This window comes from Dermacentor silvarum, chromosome 1 (genome assembly GCF_013339745.2).
Source record: "Dermacentor silvarum isolate Dsil-2018 chromosome 1, BIME_Dsil_1.4, whole genome shotgun sequence".
Taxonomy (NCBI): Eukaryota; Metazoa; Arthropoda; class Arachnida; order Ixodida; family Ixodidae; genus Dermacentor; species Dermacentor silvarum.
The window spans coordinates 26,869,832-26,891,453 of record NC_051154.1 but is presented as its reverse complement, the minus strand read 5'-3'; the positions used below and the strand labels follow the sequence as shown (position 1 = coordinate 26,891,453).

Sequence of the window (21,622 nt, the reverse complement as noted above, 5' to 3'; positions counted from 1 at the left end):
TAGCTTGATACTGGCGGAAACATGCAAGGCGTGTTTCGAGGTTATCTAACAGAGTTGCACAAGCCGTCAAAGGCGCGCGACTTGGTTAGTTCGAGATAAAAAAAAGAAAAGAAAACAGCTCACACATAAAAAAGGGTTTGCACCATTTATTGCGATCGGATCGAAGATGGCAGGTGACGTCCAAGAAGCCGATGCTTAGAGACTACCGAAAAATGTGCACATATGCAACAACGCTAAAAACATAACTTGACTTTGTGACGATCGTACAGCATCACGGCGCGGCCCTCAGACCACTGGACGGAACACTGCACTGTGTAACACTTTGTGCGACGCGGCGACCGGCAGTCGCAACGCCCAACGCACGTCACCGCATTAAATAACGAGAATATCACCTGCAATGGGGTGTAGCACAAGTGGATCAACCATACAAACATTGCACAACACAAGGTCACATGCACACAAAACAATTTTGGCACAACAAATGGATCATAAATAGTAAATAAGTGTGAAGTGGAAATTGGTGATAATACACGCATAATCTCAAAGGGCCCTGAGGGAGAGGCTTGAATAGCAGCCTTCCTACAATAAATGATACTTCGAGAGCTTGTAGAATGACTTTGTATACTCCTGTGCAGAAAAAAAAAGTGGGGGCGGGAGGGGAGAAACGATGTAGTCTCCACGATGGTGAAAAATTCTGCAGAAAAATGGCATGCTTTGACACACCCTGCCAGACATCACTTTCCTTGTCATAACCATTTAAGTGCACGTAATGTCTGCCCCACTGATATTGTGCCTGTTCTTAATTTTAAGAAAAGTGCCAGCTTAATTGCTAGCAATTTGTGTGGAGCACGAGTGAACAAAAGCAGATGTGCAGATGCAAGGTGGCATTAGACATATATTATGTATATATAAATTCATGTGTGTACATGTCAGTGTATTTTTGTAATTAAGGGTGCACGTCAAGAATTAAAATAAAGAACCAACTACCCCACATCAAAGTGTGGCACTAAAACTGGTATAAAATGCGTAGCATTACTACCACTTTCAATGCTACAGTGCTGGGGTTACGAATTAGCGGACTGGCACATGCTACGTCAGATCTCAACTTAAAATGGCTCAAACAAAATCCCAGCTCGACAGCACCTTGCACAGAGTCTTTACACAGTGTTGGCGTTGCAGCCATGTCACAGATGCACTAACAAAAGGTGAGGGCATTATGCTATCGAGTGGCAAGTTCACACGGTGGTTTCTCGGAAGATGCGCACAGGTGAGCCTGGAACCTTGACCTGGATGTAACGGGTGGCTGCTTCCTCCAGGGCCGGCTTCTGACACGGCTCTGCCACAAGGAAAGAGGTGCATGTGAGGAAATATACGGCCACCGCAGAGAATCGCACAACGAGGCAGCGCACAAAAACACGGACGAAGAAAGATACGTACACAGGACCTCTTCTGTCCGTGTCCGCTGCCCTGTTGTGTGTTTTAGAATGCACCAACTAGCCCAAACAAGAGCTTTACTGCAACAAATAGACGGCCACACCTATAACTTGTGCTCAAAGGCTAGCTGCTGCAGCACCCATTCGCTCAACCAAGGTTCAGTAAACTTTCTTAATTTATTACGAGCTTAGGGATTTTACCACACAAAGCTCTAAGCTTTCACGAGTACCTACAAAAGACCTACTACATGGTTTATGAAACTGCTTCTTGGCCTAGTTAGTACAGCCAAACTTCTAATAGTGATCCTGGATCTAATGAAGCATTGCATATAACGAAGTATCGAAAGTGCTCCCTGTCAATATTAGCATTTAAGGAATATATGCTTACAACACATATCAGATATAATGAAGGTATTTTCGTGGCATATGTGACTTCGTTGTAACAAGGTTACAATGTATTTGCTAAACGACACATCTGCAAACTAAGAGCACACATAAAAAGATAAAGGTAGGCAGGCGTCATCATTTTTTACACCTTTTTGTATGCTGCCTTTTAGGAGAAAATGTATTTTCAGTCTACATGGTACCTGGGAAGTTTCACCGTGATACATCTTTTCCTCTGCCTGAAGCAATCTTTTTGAAAATAGCTTGTAGGCTCCAGCTACCATTGTTTATTGCAACTTTGGTAATTAATTATGGGTCTTTAGGATTTTACCACACATTCTTTAGGGCTCTCACCAGTAGTATCTTGACAAGGTATACACTGTTCCTGGAAATTTTCAGATCAATATGTTTTCATGTCTGCCTGCAGCAATAATTGAAAATCACATGCACACGCAAGACACATGAATGCGCTCTTAACAGCGGACACTGTAAAATACAATTATAATATGTGAAGGTAAGAAGAAAAAAAGCCATTCTGATCAAGGTATCTATAGCTGTGAAATACTGGATGTGAGACCCCCAAAAAATAGCAACAATGAGAGGAGAGTCGACTGCCCATTGTTGGAGCTATAAAAACCCTGCAGAGCTATGACTTGGCAGCAGTAATGCAGAAGTGGATCGCCAATGGTACATAAAACACCACTTAACCATAGTCGTAGGCATACCAGACACCTCAGCACACAGGGGTCTATTTTTTTAAGGTAGTGCTAACTTGTCAAATGTAGCACTTCCTTGTAAGGAGGGTAAAATGATAATGTTATAAAATTAGGACGCTTGTGTCAAAATCTTTCTTAATGGTATTATACATAATCCTTCAGATAATTCTCTGTGCTGTGGTTAACATAATTCAGCACCATACAATGCCAATGTAAAACTCCATTGCAAGATCACATCTTTCTTCAAGACAACTCACAATGCTGTGATCCCAAGCACATCTTCATGACAAAGCATGCCTAAGCATATGCTGCAGGTCACCTCAATGGCTGTAGTCTGTGCAGAATCCCAACAAGACAGTAAGCCATTACCATAATCTACTAATGGCAGTGAGTTGAATCAAGTATAAATCCTCTAGAAGAGAAGCAACACAACTATGAGCTTAGCCTTGGCAAGCAAAACCACACCAACTCAACCAGATTTTAGAATACAACAAAGGGAGTAGAAATAAACTCACCAAAACAAAAGGGCATGTCAAACCTGTTCTGACTGGGTTGTTGACTAGAGGCCTCATGCACCTAGACACGATGAAAAACTCCAACTACCACGTTTAAAGCAAACATAATGCTGTAAAAGAAAAAAAACAAAGTAGTCAGGCTTTTTGCAGTTACGGAGTGGTGCTGAACTCAAGACAGGCTCAACAAAACCACTGTTTGAATACACAAATGGAAAAGAGCAGGGCCTTACAAACAAAGGAGAATCCCCCCGTCAGCATGCAGTAGCTGGCAGCCAGCGACAAAAAATGGGGGCATCCACTTACACCATGCACAACAGAATGGGGGAGCCATGCACATGTGGGAAGTGGTCACAGGAGGCGGCACCCAGCTGGGCAGCCCCTAAGCAACCTCGAGGACCGGTGCGGGCTGGCACTCTTGCGCGAGGCCTCGCCTTTAGCAACACAGCCCGGGGGGCACGTACCTGCAGCAGGGACCATGCGGAACCACAGCACCACAGGCTGCAACACAAGAGAAGACGATCGCCACTGCAGTGGGCCGGCTGCTCCTCCAGCGGCAGCCGCCGCTTACCTTGTGGTCTCCCATGCACACATTCGGCCCCATTATGTGATACACCACAGATGCCTTTCCACCTTCGTCAGGGCCCTGCACCACAGGAAACAAGGTTGCTCTGTTAGCGCCCCACTGGGAATTCAGGGAACTTCCCTTACCTCATCTGAATGAGTATGAAGCACAAAGCCATACTTGTCAGAAACTTGGCAAAAATAATACGAACACAATTTTGTATAAACGAAGTCAATGTGGATGTGCGCAGGTATGAAAAGACAGGCAGTCAGAAATGGCATTGAACAGAAACTAACGTATTCCCCATATGTTATTTTCTATTCAATGCCAATGACATACTCAACTATGTATGTCACAAAACAGTGCTTACGAAAACATTAATGCACGCAATTTTATAGCAAGCCTATAAACTCTTAAGGACAGTGGTTACTATGCACCAAAAATGATAAAGTGCAAACCAATAAAGAAATCAGAAACAGAATTCTCACCGTGTACACCAGGGTCTTGGCCGACTTGCTGAGCAAAATGCGGTCACACCAGGCAGGACAGCGTGTCCGCATGTAACTGCGGGGACCCGAGGACTCCTCTTTGAATGGATAGCTGCAAAAAACCATTCAAGGCATGCTCATAACACACAATTCAAGGTACAGCTACATCCAAGCGCCACATGTGACTCACCTTGGTGGGAAGGCAATGTCGAATTCAAAAAGACGGTCCTGGAACAGGCTCGGTTCTTTGTCATGCTCTTGGAGCTGTGAAAACAAAGAGAAGGCAAAGACCTCACGCATTGTGGTAATCTTTTTATCAAACTTCAACTAAATAAAACTTTTGAACTAACAAATGTTTTACTTTCTTTACTAGTAAATAGTATTGCTTTGCAGTTTTTTAAATGATGTTCTTGCACATCACACACATGCTCCAGCATGCCTCCCCAATGAGAAGTCATGTGGAAGTAGTAAGGAAAATGCACTGCATTCATTTGTCAACCTAGCAATTTGCAGGGCAAAATTGGTGCTGCAGCTATGGATTTATCAATACAGCTAGTCACATAAAATTTTTATTGATTCAGAGATAATGACTAAAGGTGGTTGACCGCAGGGATACAAGAGGACAAGAGAAGGCACATGGGACGCCACTGTGTGTCTGATGTGCCTTTTTTTTTTTTTTTTTCATGTTTCCCTTCGCTCAACCACCTTTCGACAAGATGTACCAACAAGCCCACATCGCCACCCTTGTCAGAGATAATGTTTGCATGTACACTTATTTTTGGCTTGTCTTACAAAAATGAAAGCAAAAACTACTTTTGCACTGACTGAGCATGCCCTTAATTTGCTCACAGTGTTTTGTATCAATGTAAAAATAGGGCAACTTCATTCATTTACTTCAGAATATGTTTTAAAACCCTCATACGCTAAACTTGCATGGGTTCTCAAAGTGGGTTCCGCGGAACCTACGGGTTCCGCAGGCCCCTGCTCGGGGTTCCGCGAGCCACTGATAAATTTTTCCTGGTCCCGCTCTCGACAAGTGTCTAAAACGGCGAACACGAGGTGCGCTTGATCGAAAGAACCTCCAATCCCTATGCCCGAGTGTCAAAAAGCACATCACAGTGCGTAACAGCAACGCGCGAACTGCGCAATAAATACGCAAGCAGCTTTTAGCCACCCAACCTCTGAGAACGGGCAGCGCGCCTAAGCTTTCACACTTGAATCTCGGAGGCCGTAGCTTACCACCATGCGCGTTTCTCCTAATTGTAGATAGGGTCGGTGCCGATAGTGTGCGCACTGACGTATACGTTGGAGGAAAAAAAAAAAAAAATGCGCGGAGCGCCGCAAATGCGCGCCGCAGAAGAACAAGAACGGCGTAGCGTCCAACCGAAACGAATCGGCGTAGTCCGCATCGCCGTGGTCCTCAGCGGCGATCGTAAGCGGCACGTGACTGACAGCAACGCCGAAGCGCTTCGTGCCTAACATTTAAAGCCTTTATTCTTGCGTTTATCGCCGCGCACAACACCGCGTTGGCGGCGAAGTGCGTAGTCGCTATCTCTAATCGCGTCGATAACCACCGCAGTTTCGTCCGCCGCGGTTGCGGCAAATAGCAGTTTCGTTTTCACTCGATGCGCGCGTCGGCTGCGTGCCTTCACAACTGCGCAGTCGCCTCCCATGGCAGCGTCGATAGCGACCGGCCGCAGTTTCGTCCGCACTTCTTGCAGTGAACGGTAGTTTCGTTTTGACTTTGTGCGTGCGTCAGCCGCCTGCCTTCTTAACCGTAATGTCGCCGTCCATGATCGTCGATAGCGGCCGCGGTTGTTTCGCTTTGATTCAGTGCAAAGCTGTCGAAGATAAAAAGCACCAGCTACATCGCGATGGACGGACAATTTGTTGGCGAGCAGCTGAGTGGCGAAAAAATAATCGAGATGTGCGCCCGTTGGTGTGCAATGCGCGTCTCAGATGAAAACGCGCGCCGCGAAGGATGTCGCGAGGCCTTCGCCGCTGCTAGCGCTAATCTGTCATGATATGAAGAGAAGTTCAGCTTCCGCACTGGTATTGTGCTAAATAGAAACAAGATTTGACGATTCATTGAGTAAATAGAAGCGCGAAGACGTAGTGAAGTATTTGTTTATTGTTTTCTTGATACCCTCGATAACTCGACATTCGGTTAATTCAAGGGGGGGGGGGGGGGGGGGGGTCCTTGGCACTTTATGGAGCTTAGCAGGGTTCCGTGGGATGACTGTACTTGAGAACCCCTGCGCTAAAGCATGCCTATTGCTTACAACTCTAATACTTCACCTAAACCACCTTGGAAGGGTTATTGATGTTTTCACTTTCAGAGCACTTCACCAAAAGAAATGTGAAGGCAAAAGCAAGGTGCACTATCAGCATAGATTCAAACGCGAACAAGTTGGAAATGACTTTAATGCATTGTTTCGTTTCCAGGTTCACCTGCTTTTGTAACAGTGGCTTAATTAGGGCTCCAAAAAAGTATACTTGTGACTACTCCATGCTTAGAAACCGGCTACTGAGCGATTACACATACTTCCATGTACTGACGTGTAACAGGAATTCTGACCACTTTTTTCCTGTTCATGTTACAATTTATGCTCATGGTACACAACAAATAAGCATATGAAATGCTACGGCAAGCTTACACTTTCTAACCATGTGCAACTTTAAGCTGCTTTTTGTAAAATTAACCAGACACAAAACACATATGAGAATAAGCACACACCCATTTTCCATCATTTCGGTAGAAAGCCTCCTCATGGTCTTGAAGAGAGAATACTTTTCTTTCCACTGTAAGCACGACCTGCAATGCACCAGCCAATTTACTACCCAAGAAAGCGACACTGCACGTAGTGTGAACTTTCCCTTTACCATCCATGACACCATATTTTCAAACAGACACTCTTAGTCTCACTGCTTCTTCATTTATCATAAGTTGAGTCAATTTCACAGGTTAGACAGTTTTAAACTGAATTTTTTCATTTACTTGTGATGCCTTGGTAGCCTGGTAACTCATTGCATATTTCCTGTCACTGAAGTAAACCATGACCTATTCCATGCTTCACCTGCTGCAATGGCTGTTGAGGTTTGCTTACCAAGCTGTATTGAAGGGGTCACTGCTAGAAGCTCTGCTTCACATTACATGCAAACTATTCTTCGCTTAAAATGAGACAGCTTGTTAATACCAGAAAAACCCCTCATCTGCTTGGCATCATGTCACTCAAAGAACTGGATTCAATAACAGTACCGCTCATTATAACAAAACTTCATCTGACATGAAATATCTTCGTTATATTTCATATATTCGTCATAAGCATAAAATCTTATATGAGCGGTAAAAAATCCGCAATTAGGTATAGGAAGAAAAGAGAGAAAAGAGCAAGCATGATGCCTCCAATGGGGCAGCAGAGAGTCCCCAGGCAATTCTGGTGGAGCGCAAATGTGCTGCCAAATATCAGCATGGCATGGCGGCATGCCGATACGTGACACGTGAACAGTGCTAAAACGCAAATGTGCTTTGCCCCGTCGTTAATTTTTATGCAACCTGCAACTATGCAATTCGTGTGAATTGGCTTGCTAACTGCAATCGAGCGAAGCCAAGCTGTTCACCAAAATACGCACACATGTCCAAAATATGCTATTTCAAGTTGAACTGGCTAAGTATTTTACATTCTTACTACCAGAGGTACGTATTTTGAGCTTCAAGAAAAGTAATGCTTGCTTCACTGTTACCAATAACGTTTCATATCTTGCATTTTCGGTTTTGTTATAACAGTACAATACTCATTCAAATAAAGGATGGCGAACCAAATTTGAGATTTACTGCATTATATTTGTGATTATTACATAATGGTTCAACAGTATGACAGACCAGCTAGTGACACTGCACAGCATTGACATTTTGTGACATTTCTGTACTCCCTGCAATGTAAAATATGGCTTATTTCAAGTCATCATTACTATAACTTAACTTCAAGGGCTCTTATATCCACTGAGATCACTTATTCTATGGTCAGAACTGTTGCACTAGCATAAAACTTGATGCATTGACACACAAGGCCGCATTTCTTACAACAGAAATCTATATGCAGTTGGCTTATGAGTGCTTAAGTTTGTATGTTTTAACACTGGAAACTAATTTCCAATAATTCAGAGCCCAAGTGGAATAGATATAAGTGCAGTACCCGGGCCAATTTCTTGCTGGTGAGAAGTTTTTGCTCCGGCAACAATATGCAGACTGTCTCACTGGTGTCAGCCATTTAGGGCTGTTTCATTGTCGTATTGTGACAGCAATATCTCTTGTGACAGCAATATCTATTTCTTTGAATGCAAGAAGCACTACTGGATCCTTTCAAGATGAGTGAAAACATCCCATCTCGTTACTGGGCATAAGACATATTTGTTAAACATATAATAAATAGTATACTGCAGGTGCATATCATGCACAGGCATGTGAAAACATGCAGAAATGAGGATGCACTTGCAAAAAGCTGTCATAATGGTTAAACTAGTGTGGCAACAATATGACATAAGTTCAAAGTGGTATCAGTCTTGAATATGTCAAGTGGCATCAAGGCATTTAGGTTGCGTCGTGGTGAGAACAGATCTGGCTGACACAAAATTTGTATCATCAATGCAAATAACTAATTTTTTTCTTTTTTGTGGGAATCATCAGCACAAAAACTGGTCAAACTGCGACTACTTCTACTAGTCAGCTACACTGGTGTTAATCTACGTAGATCAACAAGGAGAGAGAGGGGAAAAAAAAAGCACATTTTAGCAATAATATCTACTACCAACTTAGCCGATCATACATGTCAGCATTGATCCCATATTTACTTAACACATAACTTGAGCACTCCTAGTAGCTTCTGGGAACCTGCTCAGCAACGATTCTGAATTGTGATCCCTGTATTAAGTGAGTAATATACTGTAGCCAGGTAGCCTGTTTATTGAAAACGACATGTCCGTAGACTGTGGTTTGTAGTATTATGTGCTGCATCTTAACATGGCAGCATCTCAACTACTGGTGGGAAGAGTTTCAAGCTCATAGTGACTGATTTTGCAACCATGTCATGGCACCTTTAAAATGTGCTTCTGGTATAATATCCAACCAACAGACCCAGAATCACAATGCAGCTATTTGTTGAAGCAGGCAGATAAGGCAACACGTGTCACAACAATCCCACCTTATTTTCATCTTTAGGATCCCTGAAGAGAACTTTTGTGACATCTCCATTTTTGGCACTTTTCACTTGAACTGGAGGTGCCTTATCTGTAACTTTCTGCAAGAACAATACATCAATTCAGAAGAAGTAGTTTGCATGTTTTTTTCGAAGGAAAAACATGCTAGCTAGAAAAAGTATTAAGTATTAAGAAAAAGTATTAAGTTAAGTAATCGCTTCCGAGACCAATCACGATGCTTTTGTTAGTAAACTGAAGTGCTGGATGCATACTGATAAATAAAAAGCCTTTCCACGACCTATATGTTTAGCTTCTAATTCAAACCTGTATTTGTGTATTTCAATCTTGTATTTGTATATCTCAATCTTGTAGTATTTGTGATCATGTATCTTGCATTCCGTGTAGAATTTCTTCCTTTTATTGCTGTGCTATGTAAAATGTTCATTATTTGTTGTTGTTTTTCTCAACCCCCTATGTAATGCCTGTAAAAGGGCCTTTAGGGTACATGAATAAAAAAAAAAGTGAATGCAACTTTCAGGGTCATAAAAAGCAGCAGACACTGCAATAAGAATGAGGAAAATAAAGAGAAATAAAATGTGAGGGAAGTACATCACCTCTATAACGGCCTGCGTGTCAAGTCTAAAATTGAAGTCTCCAAAGATGAAAAATGGAACATTTTCATACTTGTCATTCTGGATCCTTGAAAGAAACACACTTATCTTCAGTCTAATGAATATGCAAGCAATGACCAGATCAGCATGACATGGCATTACTGTTAGGCTAAGTTCTTTTCCTTATTTTCGATGAAAAATTGAAAATAACCAAGAACGGTCATAAGGCTAATCCACGGCATGTTTCCTGAATACATGCAATGGTAACACACATTTGCAAAAGCAGCCTTCACATACAGAGACTCCAGGAACTTGGCTGTTTAATTGTGCAGTTTTCCAATGAAGCCATGAATAAGAGTACAGCTTTAAAAAGCAAGTGAGCCATCAGAGATTGCGCCTGAGTGGTACAAAAGGCTAGAAAGCCAAATGGGGTTCTTTGGTTAGTTCACACTGCATGTTAGCAGCCCCACGTTTCATCATGCAAGCTTCCTTTCTTACATGTCCATGTTTTATGAAGTTACTGCAGATTTAACAATGCTACTGCTGCTTTTTTTTTTTTTTTTTCACCTTTTGGCTGGCTGCATTCTTGTGTTATTCAGGTAAAGCGGGGTGGCCATATCCCTAGAGACTTTTAGTAGATTGTAACAAAGGCACTGCACCAGCTGCCATTATGGACAGTTGTAGAAAAAACTAGCCATGGGGGTAAACTGCACCGCCTCAGATGAGGACAAAAGAAAGAGGGGGCAAGCACACACACACATCACAGTGTTTTTATCTTCTTTCTTTGTATGTGTCCCCGTGCAGAGCAATGTTTTTAAAATCTCAAAACCAACATGCCTAAAAACAGCATTGTTTAATAAAACAGGTTTCTGCTCTACAGTGACAACTAGATTTTAGTGTTTTGCAATATACTAGTGAAGCCATAAAACTTGATTTTTGTTCAATTCTATAGCAACCCAACGCAATCAAATATGAGATATGCTCTACCTGTTCAGAGTGTAGTCAAGTGCTCCTTGTCTATTTTTTGTGTAAGAAGACGGGAACTAAAATAAAAGAAGAAAAACATTTTCAATTTCATGTAAAGCTTCAATAGCAGACATATATGCTCTAAACTCACACATTCCATGGCTATGAAGTTTGATTCATCATGAAAAAGATGGATATTGATTAGGTCAAATATTGTGCCTTGCAAGCTCCACCTCGTTCGCATAAAGCCTTTTCTTGACCACTTGCACTGCAAAAAGAAAAAGGGAAAAAAAAGGTTCTGCCACCCTAAGAAAGAAATGAAGGTACTGCTCACAATAAAAATGTTCTTCCCTTCACTGGACGTCTTTAGTAATACTGCACTGTGATTTACAATAGTAACATAAGGAACTCATCGAGCAATTAATTTGAATATTATCGTAACAAAAGACATGCAGTCTTTTTAATAATTTAATTGTTTACTTAAACTATTCGAAATGCTAGCATGTTCAATGCTGCATTAATCAGCTATGACACAAAACAAAAATAAAGGCTCAGGAGATGATAAATAAACAGCTTAACAATAATATAATTTCAAGGTGATGCAGCTATAAAGCTATATGAAAGACTTACCTCTGGAAAAAGTTCCTGGGGAAACTTAACCTTTTCTTTGGTGAACACCTTCTCTATGTTTCCAGAATGAATCTCCTTTGTCATGACTGGTCGAAAGCAGCACTCTGATGATGCAGTGAGAGCAGAAAAATAAGAGTCATGTACAGAATGAAAAGCCAAGATAACAATCTTCTAGGCTTAGCAGATGGCTCACCTTGAAAATCCCAGATCTGGGGGTTTTTCAATGACTGATGGACAAAGTACAAGTTGCCCAGGGCCTATACCAAAAAGATACAATCCAGTATGTCATGGGTGGATTGCAATAACATATCACTGCATTAAATTTTGTGCGATGGAAAGGCACAGTGTCAATGAACAAAGTGTGGCATACAGTCGAAGTTTCAGCACAACTAATCCTCCACAGACAGCAAAAGATCGACTGCAAAAATTACGTACTGGTGAAAAATTGTTTATGGTTCACCTTCAAAAACAGCACAACAGTGCACTTGAGAGAGCGCTTCAGGAACTGTACCACTGAAACAACGGCAATGCACAACTCCTACGTAACGTGGACACACAGCACTTCTGCTGCCAAACAAAATTTGTCACGAGAAACAATGCCACTTCACAGCTACTTATCATATGCTACACCGCTCCAACCTGAAGCTCATTCATTCTCAACATGTATTTAATGCAATTTGTTATTACCTTAATAAAATATTTCAGATTTCCTTGCTGCATGGCACTTATCTACATTATCAAAAAATGTAAATTATTTTTTTCTGAATTCCATTTTTTTTTTCTTTATTGTACTTTTTCTACCATTCTCTTGGTTCCTTGCACCTTTCTCCATGTTGGTGCCCATTTCGTAAACCCCAAAAAATGAGCATCAACACAACTAAACGGTATATTCTTCTAGCAAATATATTAATCTGCCGAATGGGACATTTTTCAGAAAGTTTTCAATAATGGATGATTCTTACTATGCCAGCTCATTTGAACTTGCTTATTGTACCGAAAATTGGCTAAATTTACCATTCTCTCTTGGGGGTTTAGGTCTACATTCTAGAAGTGTAGCGTTTTCAAATCAAAAGCTAAACTTTGTGTACACTGAACACACATACAGTGCAGAACGAGCATACACTGATGAATACTACAGACTCCATTCCCAGAGCACTGAAAAATTTGACATCAGATTCAGTTCAACATTGACATGCCTGGCTTACAAGCCCTGCTCCAAATGCACTATTCTCCAGCAAGAAACTCACCGTAAATTTTTCTACACAGGAGAAGTCCTCATCCAAGAACACTTGGACTGCTGTGTAACTTGAGAGCTCCTCGCTGCCCATGAGAGTTCTGTGTACAGAACATACCAATTTCAGGCTGAAAATTTACAGTCTTGCCAGCACATAATTTTTCAACAGAATAGAATATAAGCATATTTCTTGATTTTGAAGCAGTGAAAGCAGTGCCTTGACGAAGCCTTATGCGGAAAATAGAAAGCCTGTTTCTACAGGCAAGATTCATACCCTAAAACTAACACGCTTGTGCTAATATCATTAAAAACACATCATATTCCATCCAAAACCATTTCTACGACTGGGTTCCAGGACAAAGGTCCCCCAGTAATATAACTTCAACAATACTTATTCATTTTTTCTACTTTCTCATTTTTCTGTGAATTGAATTTCAACAGCTTCAGGAATACTGAGAGATAAAGAGTGATTTCTTTAAGAAAACAAATATAGAATGGAGCTGGTGTTGCTGTTGAGTAAGGTATATGTGATTATAAAATTCAAGAAAAACAGACACAAAAGCAGATAATATGCAATGTAATAATATAGCATAAAGCATAATCTTAGAATTCTGGCCGAAGAAAAAATCATGAAAAGCATGATGTATTTGTACAGTCCATTCATACATACTGATACCCACTGTACAAATAAAATCTACATGAAAAAGATTGAGGTGCTTAAATATGTTTACAGATTAGACGAGTAAATGATAACTGAATTTGTGGAGTGTTGCATGCACTGGTGTCAGATGCTTTGAGATTTCTTAGTTTTTGCAAGAACAGTATTGCATGCGCACATATCCACTGCATTTTTTCAATACTAGTCATATTGTACTGGTCTTTTGCATTCCTTTTCCATTTCTAAATGCATGACACAGCAACGCCAAAAGGGAGAGCAAGGAACTGCGCGCTGGAATTGTTCACATTTTTGACAGCAAGGAGAGAGATGTCATACATTGCCATAAAAACGGTGAAAACAAACCTTAAATTATATGCAAAACTGAAACAGTCTTTAGTTTGTAAATAATTTGATTTGCATGCGATCAAGTTTGTATATACTCAAGTCTAGAGATTTGTTGTTCTCTTGAGGCCTCCATTCCTGGCTGCTCTAAACAATTAATGCTGACAAAAGCCAGAACAGTCAATTTGCTTTTGATATCCTCAACATGAGCCCTGGTTTGCTTTTGCAATACATGTCTTTCAGAGCAGTATTGGGAAGACTGCACTGCTAACCTTATTGAGAAACAGCTAACGTGCTTACAAGCTTTTAGACATTAAGACCTCCCAGTAGACCAGAGCAGAGGCATTAAAATTTTGCAGTGCATTTACTGTGGTACACCTCTCACCTGATGAAGTCGGAAACGTGGGGCATGGTTCTTTCGTAGTTTTTCCCACCTACTTCTTGACAATGTAGAGCCAAAAAACTGGGCTGATACTGCTTCACCGTCTGCATATCATTTAGCAAGGGCCACTGTTTGCATTCAAAAACGTCACTTGACATCATAACTATACAGTACATTACCTACCCGAAGGAACTCGCCTATCCATCCCGGCAAAAGTGTTCGAGGCTGCGAATGGATGTGAAAAGCAATCAGAGAGGGCACAGGTGCAAGAAATGGTATGTTTTAGCTCTATACCGCTGTGATGTTTGGCCATGCACCGGAAAGACAAAGTTTCTAGCGACCATTACCACATGCAGCGAAATGCTAGGAAACAGCAGTGTGTGTTTAAGCTACCAGCAAGTCAGTAAACAATTGGTACACGAGCAGCTACAACCAATATCACCGGTTGCGGGCTTCTCCAATCTGACGACCATAACAATGCGTGCTATCAACAGTGTATTTTTATCTCGCGATCTGGGGCGGGGTGCTACGCTCTCCGACGATGCAAGCATGAGTGAGTCGCATATATTTATTTGTGCTGCTCTGCGGGAGATCAGGCGTCCCACCGACAACCGACGTCGAACAGTGCAAGGACTGGCTTAATTGCCCGCATTTTCGACGAGCGTGTTTTCGCGCAGGTGGACATGGTCCCCTCGTCCACCCGCTAATACGTTTAGTGCAGAGGCTGTTGCAGCTGCACTAGCGGCAGTTCGATCGGTTGCGTGAATCCGTGCAACTCGTACGGGTACACATTACGGCAGTACGACGCCCGTAATAGCGTTACGGAAACAGCAAGCACGCACTATTCCGCACTTTAGTAATATCAAAAAAATTATCAGCAAGAACGATTCTCTTTTTTTTTTCCCTGCTGCTCTTTCACGGAGCTCTAGAAGCTGGAAAAATGCACGCAGGCCTTCCTTACCTCTTCAAAGATGGATCCTACGTTGGCCGTGACTAGAAGCACCGGTATGTGCTCGCCCATTACTGTCCTTGTTCACCTTTCCTGGTATGGCCGTGTGGACAGAGGAAAATAAGGTGCGCTTACGGGAGGCCCCCAGAAGCTCCCATGTTGAGCCTGCCGATCAGCCCAGAGCGAATTCGTCCATGATCACAGTCCTCTTCCTAGCGGAAGCGCACAATCAAGCCCGCCCACCGCTCCTGACGTCAACGACTGTTTGGGCAACTATGCGCCTGCGTCTGCTTTCGCTACGCTATGGTGGCTTGTGCCAAAATCGCGCTGTAAACAGAGTGCATTAAACACCGGCTCTACCTACCTTTTTTTTTTTACTTTTACTTTTTTTTTCACCGGACCAAGCCTTTAAATAAAAGAGAAAAGCAGGAAATTATGTATTGGGCATAAGCTCACGAAAGACTGCAATCATGCAAAGCGGGGATGAAGCGCCGCGGCCTCGCCGCGCGTTAAAGCCGCAGCGGCTCAGACCAGGCATTGCTCAGACTCGCACACATTCCTTGCCGCTCGCTGACAGTGCGCTGTACCCGGGCTATATACTCAGCTGGCGCGAGCACTGCTCGCGTCACTTGTTTGTGGCGAATTCTCTCCGCCAGCCAATACGTGAACGCCCAGTAAGGAGCACAATTCGGACAAAATAATGTGCAATTTATTGCGCCATTTCACAAGAACAGATACATAAATTGTACAGAACGTTAAAAACGCACTTCCATGCACGTACACTGCTACACATCATAGTGAGCCAAATGCATACGCTCAAAATAAAATTACTGCGCTTGAACTTTTGGTCATTCCTACAAATACTGCAACAATGCACACTATCCCAAATATTCCCACATCCGAAAGTTTAATCCTGCTTACTATACCACCTTACAAATTCTATTGGCTTATTAGCAAATAATGTCACAATATAAAGGTATATCTTTGTATGCAAAATCAACTACATAGCAGAGATATGCTATTTCACAAAACACTCACAGCACAATCTAAACATGGAGAAGATTCTTGCAATACTTCTTAAACAACACCTACATTTGATCAAGGCACTCCAAAAAGTCACGTGAGGGATGAGTAAGGACATAAATGGTCTTTGCAGAGCCCACTGTGACTAGATCAGCGCAGGGGGCGATGTTTATAATGCTTGATGAATAACCTCCGCTCTTTGCAACAATTGATAGACCTTCAGGAAACTACGGCTCAACAGCATCCTCCGCCTTGTGAAGCTGGTTCTTCAAGCCTAAAGTTGGCACCTGCTGGAAAAGAAAAGGAAAGGTGCCAAAATGCAGAAACATGTTTTAAAAAACGTAATTACAATTCCTGCATCTCCACCACCTGATCAACATGGAAATGCCAAAGTAATCAATGGTATATGAAGCAATCAGTGTGTATCTGCTATACTGCCACAACAAATATAAAAAGTGGTGCTTAATCTTGACATGTTGTGCTTCAAATATGGGTAAAAATACCAACAGTACACACATCAAAGGACATACATGTGTGAGTGGATCATAGTTCAAACTCTCCCTCCTGTGAGAGAGGGTAAGGGGAGGTCCTTCATATCACATTGGTACATTCATATCAGCAACATTTCTCTTTTTTCTCTTTAACCCTGTGGATGCAACAATCATTCAAGAATGGCAAGTTTATTTCTGGAATGGAAATGAAAAGTGCAACAGTTACAAAAGCAACATTCAGGACCCGCCAGCCTTGAGTGAACAAAAGCTTATTAAGCCATATTTATATGAATACGACAATGGCCCATCACATCGCATTTCCCATGTGTTACTACATGTAAACAGCGGTAATGTTCTAGGAAGCAAACACGGTGCTGACGTTGCTCTGTATTGTGAACGGTGGCTGTGACGATGAGAGGTCATTTACTCAACTATATGTTACGTCCAAAGAAGGCCTATATTTAGTCCAAAATTGGGCTAGTTGATATTCCATTATTTCGTTGTAAGAGCTTATGGCATGAAGCAGTAAAACAAGATGACAACAGACACAGACGAAAGGCCCGACAAAACTCATTTGTCCAAAAATAGACTACTGCCCGATTTTATCCTTTGTGAAACGTACCAGAGAAATCCCAAGCTTTGCCAGACAGCAAAAACCTTGATTTCTCTCCGGTTTTCCTCTTTAAAAGTAACACCTGATTTTTTACCCCCTAAATTAAACAATAACAATAATAATAAAACTCAAAAATTAAGGACCCTACTTATAAACTACTTCCCTAAAAGTGTCTTCCTCCTTCCTTCCTTTCTTTTTATGCACCAGTGTACAGCTGGAGAGATCGCAATAGTAGCAAAAAGAAGAAGCATGTGGACGAAAGAGTGCAGGGGGGGGGGGGGGGGGGAAACTAACAAAACACATTTTTATTCCATTTTGCACAAAGAGGCTTGTAACCAGGGATCAAGAAATGTCACTCTTCGCAGTTTATTCACCTGTGGTGATGGCATGCCTGCACCTTAAATCAATGTATTAAAAAGCATGAGTACAGGCTATGGAGACAGAGTCATAAGAAAAGGAAAGCTTGGTGTTGCATGTGAAGGGAACTGTCCTCAATAGTTCAACACCTAGGCCACCAATAGGCGAGCAAACTGTGAAAAGAAGTGCCCTTATTTTAATTAATTCTTTTTTTAGACTAACTGACTTTAGTATGGATGTGTCAACTGCTTTACCTAACCCTGGATCGAACTTGGCACCACATGAAGAACCATTTGCAGTGCAATGGTGGTCAAAAGTGTGTCGCAGGAGACCATTAAGTCCTCATAGCAGTACACCAATGTTACACAGTTCAGCAATACTTTTCAAGCCACGACAGACTCTACATTTGCACAAAATGAGGACCATAGTTTTTTACAGAGCCTCAATGAATTTGTTTTGGCTATGGTACTCCAGCTGTGACCCAGCAATGAGCTAAAATGATTTCGTCTATGTTTAGTATAATGCCATAACTTTAACAATCAAATGACTGGAGAAAACAGAATATAAATAAGGAATTTCACACAAGAAAAAGAAGTACCATCAAACCATAAAAATAATGACATAACTGCAAATTCATCTTTTGTAAGAACATTGTAAGAAAGCAAGCCATTTTTTTTTTCTCTTCTTTAGCTCACGTTTCATGCCATTTCAGAGGAAATTCATACATACAGTGTTTTCCATATACACCTTTTCCTTCATTATTTGCAAACTCAGAACTACCTTGCAGTAACTTTTCCTTCTGTTTCTGAGTTATCCCCCACTCTAAGCTGCTTTCATAGTGCAGCACTACTTATACATGGGATCATTGTTCTGTGTTTTTCTTGCACTTTGTCCCCTCATTTACCCACTCCATCATCACCCCCTTGGCAGCAAGATTAATGCCACTTTGCTTTCCACCTCTTCACTTGAAAACGTCTCTAATCCTACGAATGTAGCTCCTGTATCTTCCCATAAGACAGGTGTACCACCCTAGTCTTCCTTGAACCTTGGCTTTGATATCTGTCTTTGACCATTCTTCAGATGACTGGACCAAGGTTCTTAAAATACAGTATACACTCGTGCAACAGCCACAATTTTTTTTTTTTTCCACAATCTTGATGAGGTGGCCCTTATACAGAGGTAGGCCTTTTCAAGTCTATTGTTCTAGCCATGCATAATCTCTGCGATTCTTTTTTACCAAAAGAGTGAATGCTATTGCTCTACTAACGCTTTTTTTTTTTTCACGCATGCACACGAGGTATTTAATGTTCAACTAGTTTTACTTGGTCACATTCACCACTGCTAAGGCTCAGTTCGGCAGCACACTCGTGGACACAGTTTCCTGTGTGTCATACATGGCGCTAGATATGCCTGTGATTTTAAAATATTTCACAACAATGCGCTCGAAATGCAATAGCAAACAAGCTTTCGATTCTTTTTTTTTAATTTTTGGCTGCCCAGTTTGGGGTGCAGCTCTTATACGAGTGCGGCCCTTACTCGAGTATATATGGTAATGTTTACTCTTTTTCAAATGACGTCATTCAAATATTTATCTTTCCTTTTCACTCCATGCATCTCATCTCCCTATTTCTGACATCTGGATATTTTGCCTCGAAAAATCCTTCCAGTTCTTCTATTGTGCTTGGACTACACTGGCAATTTCTGTTGCCACACCCATCCAGTGTTGAACCAAGATACACTTGACACCTGTTAAATTGGTTCTGGGTAATTCAATTATTCACTCATTTCATGTCAACGGGATGGTTGCTGACAGCAGCCAATACATTTTGACAAGTCAAATCTTCCATTATTTTAATCCTATAAATGGCACAGGTCAAATCAGTCGATGGTGGCTGATGTGTGCACAGCCAGCTATGTTGCCTTTAGGGTAACAGTTCCTTCAATGTAGCATTTCTACTGAATAAAAGTACAATACAAGGGAAAAATTTAGGTAATTTTAATTAATTTTGGCGTTTAACATGCCAAAACCACGATTTGATTATGAGAACGTCGTAGTGGGGAACTTCGTATCAATTTTGACCACCTGGGGTTCTGTAACGTGCACCCAATGTACGGTACACAAGCGTTTTTGCATTCCGCCCCTATCGGAATGTGGCAACCGTGATCAAGATTGAACCCGCGACCTCAAACTCAGTGGCGCAATGCCATATCCATTGTGCAGGGAAAAAAATGAATGCCCAAAAGAACCCGATGGGTGGACACAAAGAAAAAAAGGATAGAGAGTAATTCCTGGCATAAGTGAAAGCAGCAACAGATAGGTAGAGTCTGCCTATCAGTTGTAGCAGCCACATTTCTTTAATTTCCTGTGGGAGGCATGATCAAACCAATGAGCAGGACGTTCACCTAGCAAGGAAAACAACAGTAGTCAGGCAGTCGGGAAGGAAATAAGTGTAGCATGGTGACAGGTAAATTCACACTTTCCAATATCTTACGTTTGTTCCTTGACGTGGACATGGTCTCTATATGGTCCTTAGCAATCTGACAAAAGAGTTCAGCTGCAAAAGAAGTGTAACATAGTGTTTTAAAAAAGAGTACAACAACAAACCTGTAATACTAATAGCAGGTGTTGGCCTGTCGTAAATAGTTATTTTAGCTATATCCCTCCTTTTGCATGAAAAACAATATATGCTTTAAAGCAATCATATAATCATAGGTTTTAACTATTTCATAGCAGTTCAAGTGCTTGCTTTGTTTTTAGGGATTATGTGTTCACATTGCTGCTATAAGTAGCAAAATGATGGTCACATATTCATGCATAAAAATGACCATAATTGCATGAATATAATGTGGCAGTCAATATAATGTGACACGAGATGTTTGACTGGAAATTTTTAAAATAATAATAATAATACTAAGATAAAGGGAACTAAGGATATGCAATGCCGTTGCATTCGTAGGCAAAGATTAAAGCCTTTTAGGATAGTGCAATGGGCAATATGTCACCATAACGTACCCGCAAGAGAACACCTGCACAAGTGCCAGGGCACACATAAGTTTACATCACAGTAATGAAATCACCTATCATGCCATTCTTAAACATTCTAAAAGAAGCGTGTTGCATTGAACTGGTATTGCTTATGCCAGGGCAGCTTTGTTTACATAGTGTGGCCATATCCTCTACATTGAAAGGTGGACGCTGATCACACGAAAGGATTGCACCGTTAGATCTGAAGTCCCCAGGTAAGTTTTCTTACTATAGTTGGACCCCTTTCTATTTTGTGCCGCCATTCACATCGGTGCCTCTCAATGTTCACAGACATTCCTGCTGCAATCATGAGTTAGGCTCACCTAGAGAGACACGATGCCAGTGCCCAAGCTTGCTGCAATTTGAAACATTAAAGGGACACTAAAGAGAAATATGAAGTAGAGCAGTACTAGTAAATTACAATTCTGAAATAGCAAAATAGTTACTCTGACCAAGAGCGGTGGCCTGGTAAGTCAGAAATGACGTAAAAACGAAAGATGGGTGGCAAAGATGCCCTGATGTTATTGCACCAGCAAGTCATGACACCATAGATTTTGAAAGTGTCTATATTAAAGTCTAGTTTATTGCTTATCGGTAAGGGAGGACTACCACCGCATTCTAAAAAACCAAGGACTCAACCTAGCCCATTTCGAGAATGTTTCCTGTGCCGAAATGACCCAAATACGATAAATTACTTCAAAACTTGTAACATCACACTGATGCACTTGAGAACACATGAATGTTAATAAAAAAAAAAAAAGTGTTTGGCCTTCCTTTTCTCCACTAGTGATCAGTCTTTTACCCCCAAACAAATGACAATTTTTGAAGAATACCTTACGAAGTGATTTAGTGTTGCTCTCTAGTGTCCCTTTAAATTGGGAGAGGGGGACTGTGTCATATTCAATGTATGGTTCCAAATACAAAGCAAGGTACTTCCTCAGGCTAGTAATTAAAATATAAAAAAAGGTATATTCGTTAAAAAATCGAACATGCTCTAAAACCACAGCATTAGCAAAACTCACTCAATTAAATAACAATGCAACTATA

The 21,622-nt window shown here is 41.4% G+C and overlaps 2 protein-coding genes across 21 annotated transcripts in view; both read right to left on the bottom strand.

Annotated features, from left to right (window-relative positions):
• Positions 1 to 129: 129 nt before the first annotated feature.
• Positions 130 to 15,419, bottom strand: LOC119458626 (inositol polyphosphate-5-phosphatase A). Of its 10 annotated transcripts, none has more exons than XR_007466394.1 (18): positions 15,079 to 15,419; positions 14,301 to 14,342; positions 14,121 to 14,221; positions 12,749 to 12,836; positions 11,695 to 11,758; positions 11,502 to 11,605; positions 11,023 to 11,139; positions 10,893 to 10,948; positions 9,909 to 9,993; positions 9,300 to 9,395; positions 6,836 to 6,913; positions 4,289 to 4,362; positions 4,099 to 4,210; positions 3,617 to 3,691; positions 3,352 to 3,509; positions 3,049 to 3,158; positions 2,791 to 2,945; positions 1,201 to 1,336 (listed from the first exon to the last, which is right to left on the bottom strand). XR_007466394.1 is itself a non-coding variant. In XM_037720473.2 (16 exons), exons 1-16 carry the CDS (start codon positions 15,136 to 15,138, stop codon positions 1,117 to 1,119), a joined length of 1,530 nt encoding a protein of 509 aa, XP_037576401.1. In that variant the 5' UTR covers positions 15,139 to 15,418; the 3' UTR covers positions 130 to 1,116. The 10 variants fall into 10 exon arrangements, 3 of the variants coding, with proteins under 3 accessions (XP_037576401.1, XP_037576451.1, XP_037576441.1); XR_005193546.2 differs by having other exon boundaries at positions 2,791 to 2,867; XR_007466397.1 differs by lacking the exon at positions 3,352 to 3,509 and adding an exon at positions 3,510 to 3,546 and having other exon boundaries at positions 15,079 to 15,416.
• A 334-nt stretch (positions 15,420 to 15,753) lies between these two features.
• Positions 15,754 to 21,622, bottom strand: part of LOC119458567 (ras-related protein Rab-24-like) — a 30,127-nt gene continuing 24,258 nt past the window's right edge. For 2 of the 11 annotated variants that reach the window (XR_007466422.1, XM_049665840.1), the window contains 2 exons: positions 20,043 to 20,105; positions 15,754 to 16,379 (listed from right to left, as the gene is read on the bottom strand). Coding sequence is in view for 9 of the 11 variants with exons in the window: in XM_049665840.1 (XP_049521797.1) it covers positions 16,324 to 16,379; positions 20,043 to 20,105 (119 nt within the window). In the remaining 2 variants the exon portion in view is untranslated. Of the gene's footprint in view, positions 16,380 to 19,667; positions 19,954 to 20,042; positions 20,106 to 21,622 lie in introns of those variants that run through there. The other 9 variants (XR_007466423.1, XM_049665843.1, XM_049665816.1 and 6 more) reach the window with 7 other exon arrangements.